At 36.8% G+C, this 12,828-nt stretch overlaps 1 protein-coding gene across 1 annotated transcript in view; it reads left to right on the top strand.

Moving 5' to 3' along the window:
• UTRN (utrophin) overlaps window positions 1–12,828 on the top strand; it is a 393,317-nt gene that overhangs the window by 369,979 nt on the left and 10,510 nt on the right. Inside the window, exons 71-73 of the mRNA XM_072410243.1 lie at window positions 9,031–9,189; window positions 11,293–11,536; window positions 12,622–12,730. Of these exons, the coding sequence (XP_072266344.1) occupies window positions 9,031–9,189; window positions 11,293–11,536; window positions 12,622–12,730 (512 nt within the window). The remainder of the gene's footprint in view (window positions 1–9,030; window positions 9,190–11,292; window positions 11,537–12,621; window positions 12,731–12,828) is intronic.

Genomic DNA, 12,828 nt, shown 5'->3' with positions numbered 1-12,828 from the left:
CAATATTATTTTACAAATTAACATTTTTTACATGATGATTCATAACATGTATGCATCCTTTCCAAAAAGCAACTAGCTTTCTATTTTGTGTTTTAAAATACATTCTTTGAACTTGAATTTGATGGGAAGAATTAGTACTTTAAGCTGTCTTGGCCATTTCCAGGATAATGAGGACATCTTTAAAAGTTGATCCTTCAAATCACCACAAAAATGCCAATATTTTTAGAAATATAATCACATCTATTGTGGCTGGCACATTATGATCATGACAATTCTGTTGCTTATATGAACAAACTGTCAATTTCTCTCTATTCCAGAACTTTTTTCTATTGCCGTCATAATTAAAAAGTTGCAGTCAGACCTGATTTTGCCTATGGAGGTCCTACAAGAAACAGCATTCTGATTAAATCCAATGAAAAGCGCGTTCAATTTGAACACCTTTAAAACACCTGATTACCAATAAATGCATGATATTTTTATTTAAAATTTAATAGAAACTTGTCCACAAGGAGTAATATCACCTCCCTCTGGATTAATTAATGCTGATGTGCTGCATTAACACCTGCACATTATTATGTTGTTTCAAACATTTTTGGAAATGCTTCACATTGTACATTAGTGTGTTCAGTTGCATGCCTATTTGCAAGGTTATTTTGTGGCTTTGATAGGTGTTTTTGGGTGTTCGTGAGGCGTTTCCCCCTATTCTTACTTTTTCCTATCGCATATCTTTGTTAAAAACATTTTTATATCATTTATCATTGACATCAATAGTATTTTGGGGCATTTTTTTGGCCATTTTGGGGCATTTGAGAGGTTTTCCTTATTCTAGCTCTTCTCTGCCATATATCAAAACAACAATAACAACAACGTTCAAAACAACATTATAAACAAAAACGCAAACAAAAGCTGTATGGGCTATTTATAAGCGTTTACAATTAAAGCCAGTGTAGAATTTGCCTTAGCCAGAGCAACCACTGGAATATCAGCATTGAAATTTTTAAATTGCCAACTGTAATTTGAATGGTTACAGATACCTACTGTAAATGAAGTCAGAGGATGTTTTTACATTATATTTGCCATCTGTAGGTCTGTTATGTAGAAGCTGAAGGCTATAATTGTTTTCCAAAGGATTACCCCCTTAGCAGCTGTAAATTATTCCTTCTGACTAAAACAATATTTGTTTTGCAGCTATATTACTCATTGACTCTGTGTTCACATCTTAACTGTTCCCAGCAGTATAACACAGATACCCCAGAGATCACCACTGCAATTTCCATAAACATCTATTTGGCACATTCATAGCTCAGTAGCACAATGCGTTAGAGAGAGCAGGGTGCATAAATATACTGCATCAATGTGTAGTAAATGCATACATCAGTACACTTGCCTTAGTATGTGTTAAAATACGCACAACTCTATCAATTTTCACATCACAGTATTTGAATGCAACAATATTTAGTCTTGTGAGCCCTTCTTTTTAATGATGAGGGTTGGTACATTGTTAGTGTAGCCTAGGACATATGCTGGAAGCTATATTGGGAAAAAAGCATATATATATTGAGTACACACCCCTATGTGAGAAGACAATACAGATAATTTTTATCACCAAGATTTGTTAGCTGGATCTGTACCAGTTGCAGTTTCTCTACTGATATTCAGTCATTTTCTGTTTCCTATTGTAACTGAGTAACAATCATATCTGTTTGTATTCTTAGCTGCATAATAAAGAATAGCTGCACAAAATAAAATGCAGTATTGTTGGGGGCTATAATAGAAAAACCAGCTTAGAAGCCAGCTATTATTATAAATTATCAGATTTCAAGGCCATTTTGGCAGAATGAAATTAAATAAACTGTCATGCTTTAACGTCATTTTAAAGAACAATGGGTGATTTCCTTGGGTGAAACTATAGTTAATTATTATTAGCATAAAATATGTTCTCCTTTACCAGCTACCCATACACTGTTCAGTGTGTGTGACCTTATGAAAAATATTTTCATGGTTACATCAAATATTTATTTTTATAATGAATCATGTACCCAAATGTATTCAGTTCAAGCATAATACTTATCGTTTCACAGGTGGAGATTAAGTGGTATGGTGTCTATGATTATGACACAAGCTTTCTGTTGGTATTGCTGGTGGAAGCCAAAATAGCAACAATAGTCTTTGTGATCGCTGAACCAATATCTTAGTACAGCAAAGAATCACTACTGTTATATTTTCCGTCCTCTTTAAAGCAGAACTGTGGGTAAAAATGTTTTTAATACTTGAACCAGATCTGCCATGGAACTCTGCCTGGGCGTGACGCTATGTTCCGCTTACTGCCTCCTGGAGTAAAAATCTGCAGACGCTGAGGTGTGATGGACTGAGTGGCTGGTGGGGTGCCTGTCACACATAGCTGGCCACTTACCTTCTGTGAACCCCAATTTCTCTGGCAAAGGGATGTTGGCAACAGGAAAAGCGGGAGCCAGTAGGAAACTGCTTTTGCCCCCTCTTCCCCATCAAAATGTTATACCCACCATATTATGCTACCCTTTCACACATAGTTATCATTTTACTTTCTATAAACCTCAATATCTCTGGGGTAATGTAAATGCAAGTGTGGGACTCTTGTGGCTAACTCACTAAAATTTCATCACTACGGCACCATCAAAAGATACAAAAAACTTTACCTGTCATACCATGCTACCCTGTCACACATAGCTGGCCACTTACCTTCCGTGAACCACAGTTTCTCTTTAACAGTAGAGAAAGGGAGAAAGGGAAACATGATATATGTTGGAGGCTCTTGTGGCTTCCCCCATCACTCCTACCATACCATGGAGCCCTGTCACATATAAATGTCCGCCTATGTTCTTTGAATCCCAATTTCTCCTGAAAGGGGAGCTGTAGGTATATTAAAATGTAGCATAAGAGGGGGACTCTTGTGGCTAACTCCCCCTAAAATTTTATGGTTGCAGCGCTATCATAAGATAAGAAAAACTATACCTTTTATACCGTGCTACCCTGTCACACATAGCTGGCCACTTGCCTTCTATGAACCCTAATTCCCAGAAATGGGGAGATGTAGGGACCTGAAGATATAGAAATAAGAATATGTACCCCTTGGCTATCTGTCACATGAATTGCATTTCTCTGGAAGTATCCATTGCAGAGATTTTGTGGTACAAAAACTGTTAGTGACCCCCTATAACTGACAGGACGCATTTATGGTGTTTTTTTTTTTTGGTCTTTGGTACAGGAATGATGAGCGGAGAGCAATATATGACCGGACAGAACTGTATGATAGCTTTAGTTTTATATCTTTCATAAAAAAATTACATTATAAAAATTAACCTCAAATAGTTAGTGCAGAAAATCTTGATTTGTAATTTTGTTTATTTGGTGCATGTACGTTACAGTTACTAGAAATATTTCAATTTAATTTTAAATTAAAACTGTTCTAGTTTTAAACATAAATCGTTAATGTTTATTTGCATTGTGGCCTGCGAGTTTTATCTCAATGTTAACAGTGACCCCCACATGAAAAAAGCATCACTGGTCTCTTGGAGATTATAGAATAGGAGTAAGGACTCGTTTTACCTGTTGAGCTTAAAGATGATTTGCACTGTATAAGCTGTACCCCACATATGCAGAGGTTAAAGGACTAAACAACAGTATTGTATGTAGACTCCCTGCTTCTGACCTTTTCACAATTACTGACTTTAGTAATAAGGCAAAAGTGACATGCATATATATATATATATATATATTAAATAACAAAACTAGATTGCTTTTTATATTATAACTTTTTATTAGGTAGTTTAACATTTTTTTCCTAACCATTTTTATTGCATATTTTTAGAATTCTGTTCTGTAGTATAATGAGAAACCAGTATCCACTCATTAGAATTGTTCTCATTAGAATTTTCTACTGGCTGTGTGTTTTCCATTAGGTTTTCAGAGTACATATTCATGAATTTTAAATCATCTGGGGATATTTAAAAGCCCTTGACACATTTTGTCTTCAAGTAGTGGTCATCTGAAGTGGAACATTCAGTGCACCTCTCCAGACTAATAATAGGTTAATGATGAGAATGTTTTTCTTGTCTTAATCTAGATAGTTCAAAATCCTTACCACAATATTAAGTGACAGTCTTACAAGTAAGTGTTAGACTGCTACTGCCTTGCTAAGTTCATCCTTCAAATTAATAAGGATCATTGAAAAAATAGAAATATGATTACAATGGTTATTTGGTATCTTAACCCTTTTTGATGCAAAAAGTTATCCTATTTTTTTGCATAGAAATTTTTATTTATATTGTGGGCCTGTATTTTTTAGGATTAACTCCTGGGTATGATAATTATATTTATTTATTATATTATAATCATAAATTATAATATAATACATAATTATAAATACTAATTTAAAAAAAAAATAATAGACAACAATGTAATCTTAAAATAAAATATAAAATAAAAATGTACATTAGTTTTTATTTCATGTTGTGTGGTATTTTTGCACTGTAAAAACCATTTAAAAGCAGATTACATTGTAATCTGCTTTTAAATTTCCCTCCCAGACACACCCCCAGTACATCACCACTCACATCACCCCGAAGATGACTCATCCTCCCGGAGTGATGTGAGTGGGGATTTCCCGTCTGTCTTACACAGACGCTGGAGCTGCTCTGCATCTCCAGAGAGATGCAAAGCACAATGCAGGACTTCTGACCACCCCCGGAATCTGCTATTGCTGCTTGCATCTGCAGTGAGATGTGAAGCACAATGCAGAAGTCCTGCATTGTGCTTCGCATCTCACTGCTGATGCGAGCAGCGGCGTGGCCAGGACCCAGGTGGTATTTAAAAGCAGATTACTCAGAATCTGCTTTTAAATTTCCCGCCCGGCCACGCCCGCTGATGGACCGGCGTCCCGGCTTCACAGCAGGGCCATCCGATCGCCGCTGGAGCGCGGGGCAAAAGTAAGGGGGGCTTTTAAAGTTACCCCGAGTGTGACTCGGGGTTACCGCTTTTTGCATGCAAAAGCCACCCAGAGTCACACTCGGGATTACCGCTAAGGAGGTTAAGAGATTATTTTTTTTATAATCTTTTTCTTTGGGCCAATAGTGAACAATAGTTCAGCATGTAACACAAATGACCTCTGACAAATAAGGTATTGTCAGTAGTATAAAGGGCAGAAATGACCATAAAGCCAATCAAACCATTATAGAACAGCCAGACTTGCAAACCTGATTGTTTTTTACTTTATTAATGGCTGTCATGCCATGGGCACTGGATAAACACCAGACCTGACCCAAAAGGCATATGTTTCGGCACACTGAGATGTAAAAAAACTGATCGCGGTGCCTGTGAATTGTCCTCTTGTGTGCACATATCCAAGACTAGCCATAGATTCTGGCATTCTGGTAACCTGTTTTAATTTTTTTTTGCACCCAACACATGTAACAAAAGCAGGTCCACTGTGATTGTTGATCGGTATCTCCATTTAACCCTTTTTAGATAATGTAATATCTGAGTTGTGCTATGGTGAGGTACATCCTGAGTGTCCTAAAATGACTTTGTGGCTTAATTTATTAAAGTTCTCCAAGACTGGAGAAGATAGACTATCATGTGAGAACCTAGGTGATTCAGCAAGCCTGGAATGAATCTGGTCCAGGATTGGAAAACTAATAGCAAATTGTTTTTAAGAAATCAATTACAGATTGGTTGCATCACCAAGGTTCTCCCATGAAAGTTTATCTTTTCCTGGCTTGGGAAGCTTTAAAAAATCAGGCCCTGCATTTTATTTATTACCAAAAGCATTGAGTACTAACCTTTTCAAGACAAGGAATTTTCATCAGTAGGCATGTGAGGGAAGAATAGAAAATAAGCAAAGGTTTTTAAAATGCAGGCAAGGTCAGATGAAGATTCTGCACCTGGACGCGCAAATGTTTTGACCCCCATTCAGCACATTGTCACCTGTACAAGCACAGTAAATATATATGACTTCACATTTACTTTTTGCATATTTAGCAGGAGCACTTTCTCCTGTGTTTTAATAGTTCTTGTATCCCTGATTCATTAGAACTGCTTCAATGTCCTACCTACAGCACTATCAGGAGACTGATATGAGCTAAAACTCTGTATCTTAGAATTTACCTTTTGTAGTTCTGCTAGTTTATTAAATTCTTAGCACCTAATAACTCCACTGCATTAGCTCCCATTTCACTACATGTGCAATTAAAGCACCTCTTCACTGTGTAATTAAATTAGCAAAGAATGATCTTGGGAGATGCATACCTATTATCTAAGGAGCACTGTTCAGATTAATAAAGCAAGATATTTAGTTCAGGAACCTAATCAACAAACGCTTAAATCAATATAAATGAAGTCTGGTTATCTTGAAAAGAGTGTATACATTTTTTTAATTTAGTGAACATTTAAGTATTCAACATGTATAAAAACCAAAAAACAGTTATTAGTGCATCCCTTTTTTAATTAGAAATATTGGAATCTTGTTTTGCTTCAGCTGATTATGGTGCCTAATAAATGCATAGATGTATGAATAATAAATGTGGTATTTAGCTAAACATATAATACATACATACAAAAGTAAGGCAAAGTTTAAATGATTTTCTTTTGTGATTTGTGATATGTGCAATACAAAAGGTTATTAAATGAATATTGAATATGAAAGGGAAATATACTCACACGGTGGCTCAGTGGTTAGCATATATGTGAGTACAGTGGTGCCACACAGTTTACGACTTTTCGGGTAACGAAAGAAAATTTGGATGAAATTTTGTTTCCGAAACCAAAAGGTGCTCCTGGATACAAAATGCGGGTTAAAACATGTACTGTATGCGCTAGTCTCAGCGTTAAGTCACTTAGGCTACCACAGCCTCAGTCTGCTTGGGTGCAATGCCTAGTAAACATCCCTGACCGCATCTCAAATGATTGCTGCGCTGTATTGCGATTGTGGGTTTTTTTTGTGAATTTTTGCTAAATTGTGTGTGCTTTATACAATATAAATCATAATCCCTCAAGTCCCAAGAAAGTTACCGAAAAGGAGCCAGAGAAGAGGAAACACATGGGAATTACACTGTAGACTAAGAAGGAGATCATCACTAAGCATGGAAAATCAAAATCAACCATCAGTACAATATTGGGTAGTCAGGATGTCATTAAGAAAGCTGACGTATCCAAGGGTGTTTCTGTAATGACAAAGCAATGCCCTCAAGTTATGGGAGATGTTGAGAACCTCTTGCTCTTTTGGATGAATGAGAAGTAGCTGGCTGGAGATAGCTTTTCGGAGGCCATTATATATGCGGATGCTAAGCAGCTGCACACCGATCTCGTGAAGAAGACCCCTGGAAGTACGCAAGAGGATCTTGAGGTATTTAAAGCCAGTAGAGGCTGGTTTAAACTGCTATGCATAGCATTTTCGGGACATGGTGAGGCTGCTAGCTTGGAAAAAGCAGCAGCCGCACATTATGTTAGGAAATTCAAACACTTTGTGGACAATGAGGGGTTTATACCTCAACAAGTTTTTAACTGTGATGAGACTGGCCTCTTTTGGAAGAAGATGCCGAAAAGAACCTACATAACTGAAGAAGAAAAGGCTTTACCTGGACACAAGTCTATGAAAGACAGGCTAACTCTTGTGTTGTGCGGTAACGCAAGTGGTGACTGTAAAAATAAGCCTTTGCTTGTGTATAATGCTGAAAATCCAAGAGTTTTTAAAAAGTATTAAGTGCAAAAGCAAATGCTGATCGTTATGTGGAGGGTTAACAGCAGAGCGTCGGTCACAAGGCAGTTTTTCACTGAGTGAGCAAATGAGATTGTAGGCCCATCAAATAAAAAATATTTATTGGAGCAAGGTTTACCACTCAGGGCTGTGCTTATCCTTGATAATGCGCCATTGCTAATTTTAAGAAACTCTGCACTTTTCCATTGATGCTTTGAAGCGACTTCAGACACTGAGCTAACCATCAGAGAGTTTTGGAAAGACCACTTCAAGCTCTATGATAAGGCCTGGAATGGAGTGTCTCAGAGGACACTGAACTCTGCGTGGAGAAATCTGTGACCCGATTGCGTTCCAGGACAGGACTTTGAGGGATCTGTGATTGAACTTGATGCACCTATTGTCGAGGAAATTGTGTCCCTGGGCAAGTCCTTGGGCTTTGAGGTGGATGATATAGCAGGAACAGCAAAAGCATGCAGTTAAGGAACTTTCTTCAGGAGAGGATGTACCTTCCCCATTAATGCTTGGGAGCTTCGGCGGAAGTGCAAGATTTTGTGGAAAAAACTCATCCCAATTAAGCAGTAGCAATCCGTGCCATGAACATTTTTAACGATAATGTGATGTCTCACTACAGGACATTTTTAAAGAAAAAACAGAAGAAATTTTTGCTTGACAGATTTCTAGTGAGACAGGTCCAAGTGGTATGCCATTAAAACGTTCAAGACAAGATACCAGTCCAGAAAACTTCCCAGAAGTTCTCATGGAAGTAGACTCCAATTCCAAATACTAACACCTCTCCTCCTACCCACCCTCCTCACCGTCTTCCATACGCCAAAACAGTCTTCATTAAAGTTACTGTATGTAAGTGAAGTTATTTCTAGTTAATTTTAATCATATAGGTTTTTAGTGATTTCTCTATGTAAAATTATTTTCTATGTTAAATTGTATTTAAAATAAATGTTCATTTTTTTGGTTATGGGAACAAATTATTTCTATTTCCTTTATTTCTTATGGGAAAACTTGATTCCAGTTACAAAATTTCGGATTACGAAATGTTTTTTGGAACCAATTAATTCCGTAAACCGAGGCACCACTGTATATGAAAGTACCTGTGGTTTATAGAAGGTGAACAAATCTCTGCATATATGAGTCCACCTCTGCTTGTAGGCTAGTAAATCTAGGATGTCCGAAATCCAACATTTTGTACAAGCTGTCAAATACTTGGTTTACCTAGGGACTGGTAAATATATCATGATTAAATATTTATATGTAATATTTTTTTTTTTATTCTTTTACATTCACAGAGATGAAGAGCATGCTCTTATCCAGCAATACTGTCACACATTGGGAGGGGAATCACCTTTAGGTCAGCCACAAAGTCCTGCTCAGATTCTAAAGTCCGTAGAGCGAGAAGAACGAGGAGAACTGGAGAAGATCATTGCTGATTTAGAGGAAGAGCAAAGGTAAATATCATCATTTATAGTCAATATTTACCATTAAGTACTTGCTAATAGATAGGAGTTTACCTTTTATTTCTCAAATCCAGTTACAAATATTACATTTTTGCAGGTCTAGGGCAGGGGCCCTTTGTCAATGTTCTTTAGGCTAGTGTATATGACATAATTTTGACACACGTGATTTGATCACTGGATTGACCAATTCATTGATTGATTTTAATAGGAACTAATTTCATATGACTAGTAAGAGCTGTCACGAATTAGTTTATATAAATTTTTTGTTATGCTAAAAAAGGAAGCTGTGAGCCCTAATTTAATTATTATCAGTGTACAAAATCCTAACGAGTGAAGCTGTTACTGTGAAGTTTATATAAAGGAAAGCAGACAAGATTCCAAGACTTTTTAGATAGGGAAAATTGTAATGTCTTGAAGATGACAGTCATAAATAAGCAGCTTAGTGTGTCCTACATACTCCAGGAGAGAAGATTAGGTGATTCCCCGGCTAGATTGTTACCTGGGGTAGGCACTGGAAGTGAGAATGTGCAGTTTTGCATATACATGGTTAACAGTGGATGAATTCCATTGCCTCTAGCAGTACGTGTGACAGAAGATTGTATTAGGTTTGTCTGTTACTGAATTTGGAAAAAATGTTTACATTGGGGATAATTTACCTAAGGAATTTAGCTTGTTCACTTAAATTATCATTTTGCAGGAGAATCTTCACTTCACTTAGTGAAAAAACATGGAAATGTTTTTCACTAAGTGTCCTTAGCGGGTCAATGCATAAATAATGTGTGTCCCTACAGTAATATGTGTGCTGATATTAGAAGGAAGTCAAATGTCTAAACACAGACTGGTTGCTCTTAGGCAACTATGTCAGCTTCCCTAGTGTCCCTAAATATGACCAGTCACACTGCGGTAACAATTGTGGAGAGTAGTAGGAAGACATATTGTAAATGCCCTTCAGCGCCAGCTTATCTAAAATGGAAAACCATTCTCAGGGTTATTTTCCTGATTAGCTATGTCCAGTGGTGCTGGTATCCTATAGACACTAGGTTGTCCCCAAATTTGGATGAAAAAGGCTGTCTGGAAATGCCATGTTTTGCCTATAGACAGCATATAGATAGTAATTGTAGAATATGCAGTGTGTTAAACAGTGAGTAAAAACATACTTTGTAGTACACACGTCATGGGAGAAATATGCTTACTATTGATAGCAGAAATTTTTAGCTACAATTTCTAGAAAAAGAAGCCATTATTGGCAACCTACATATTTCCTATATGACAGGTGACCTTTAAGAATACATTGGAAATGTCTTTATATTGAGAGGATATTTTAAATCCTGATTGGCATTCCTTATGACTATATACTGCTAAATTAGGTCATCATACAATCTCTATATACTCCATGCAATCTTTTCCACATTTGAATTATTTTTGGCCTAGTCCATTATGAGGCATATATACTGATTCATAGATTCACAGGACATACATTGCTAACCCAAGGCCCCTTCACAGCAGAAAAAAAAACAGTATCTGATTGGTTGTGACAGAAATAGATCGTATCTTAATTATGGCCACCTATTTATCAGATTTACCAATCTATTTTTATAACTTGCTTAGGTTTTCCTGAAATGACATTTTTAAGTTTTCATGAAACTAAATAATTCTGTTGGACTAAATAAGTAGGCATTACTTTGCTAATTGAGAAGGCGATTAAATTTCCTTAAACAATGATATATAGTTATTAGTGACTTCGGCAGTTTGAATCCACTGTTGGCTTATTAGCTAATGGGACCACTGAAAGCAAGATCATGTCACCATGAATGGTGTCTCTGTCCCCAGCAGAGGCTGTTAAAAATGTGTCATGATGCCAAAGCAGGTTTCTCAATCTGTAGAATTTAGTATGAGTAGTGTGAAATTTTTCTCTTGTCTTTTTATAGCTGCAGTGAAGGAAAGTGAGCATAGTTTGATATATCGCTGTTATAGTCTGAGGCAGAAATAATTAGCCATTGATATATTCGTAAAAGTAAACTTTTGAGTAGACTTTAAGCTGTCAGTTTCAAATAACTTATTTGTGCATCACGTGAAAACTATATTTTTTATCAGGAATTTAAAGATTGAATATGAACAGCTGAAAGCACAGCACTTAAGAAGGGGAATGAGCCCTCCGTCCTCTCCCCCCGATTCTCTATCATCCATACAGCACACATCTGAGGATGCAGAACTCATCGCTGAGGCAAAACTTCTAAGACAGCACAAAGGCCGACTGGAAGCCAGGATGCAGATTCTGGAAGACCATAACAAGCAACTAGAGTCCCAACTTCAACGGCTTCGCCAGTTATTGGAGCAGGTACCATACATTAATAATGTTATACACTGACTTTTGTGACTTTGAATTATAAATCTGAATGAATGTATATATCATTTAGATTTATGTTAGAAGATTGAAAAGCTGATTTTCCTGATATTTTTATTTACCCGTCACATTTATCAAGTGTATATAACATTAAGATCAGTGGCTACCAACCTTTTTGGACCCACTGACCACTAAATTTACCAGCTCTGGACCGCACATGCGCGAGGTGCCGGGTGTCACTCAAAGGGGAAGAAACTTCCCCCATAGTGACATCATGATGCCAGAACCCGCCCACTTTCCTATTCCACCTACGATGAGAGAGTGGACGGGTTGTGTCCAAAGACGCAACCCGTCCATCGCCCTGAGCCTGCGATCTGTACAGGGGACATGATCCGCGGCTCTGGCCGGTGCGCCGCCCCCCCAGCAGAATCCTTCTCCTGACCCCGCTCAGGGGCACACCAGCCAGAGCCACTGACCACCAGTTGGCGACCGCTGAATCAGATTTATGTTAGAAGATTGAAAAGGTCAATTTTCCTCATGTTTTTATTTACATAACGCATTTATCAGTAGGCCATGTAAAAAAAGATGTTAATTTCCATTGGGTTTGGTTTCTCATCCTGCTCTTTTTGGTAATTATGGTTGCCTTAACCTAGGTCCATTTTAAAAAAGACTTCTTTGCCATTTACCTGTATTACTTGAAATTATTGTGTGTCTTCTATTTTTTTAACAATTACACCAGCTTTATATTTAGACATTCCCATAAAACTTTATGATTTCAGAATCAGAAATGAAAAACTGGCAAGTCAAGATACATTCCTTAGGAACACATAAACATGTTTTTGCTAATAAGTGGAATGTTCCCAATCCTATTAATATTCATAACCATTCATAAATGTCCAGAAGGTTGATGCCTTATCCAGAAATATAAATATTAAAAAAAAAAACTGTAACTTTGTAATAGGCAAGTGATGAAATATAATATATATATATTATATATATATATATATATATATATATATATATATATATATAATTTATTTTCCTGAACTTACATTTCCTTACATGGTTTTTGTTTATAGCCTGACTCAGAATCCAGGGTTAATGGAGTCTCTGTGTCTACAGTCTTAATGCAGCCTCCAGCCCCACAATATATAGCTGACCACTACAGTTCACAGTTTCAACAGACAGGTAAGGCACAAGTTGATCTGAGTTCTTAGAAAGTATTATGATGAAGAAATAATGAATAAATAAAACTCTAATCCTAATAAATGTTTCTGAAAGCTTAT

Source organism: Pyxicephalus adspersus, chromosome 4 (assembly GCF_032062135.1).
Source record: "Pyxicephalus adspersus chromosome 4, UCB_Pads_2.0, whole genome shotgun sequence".
Classification (NCBI taxonomy): domain Eukaryota; kingdom Metazoa; phylum Chordata; class Amphibia; order Anura; family Pyxicephalidae; genus Pyxicephalus; species Pyxicephalus adspersus.
This window is presented reverse-complemented; position numbering and strand designations above follow the sequence as displayed.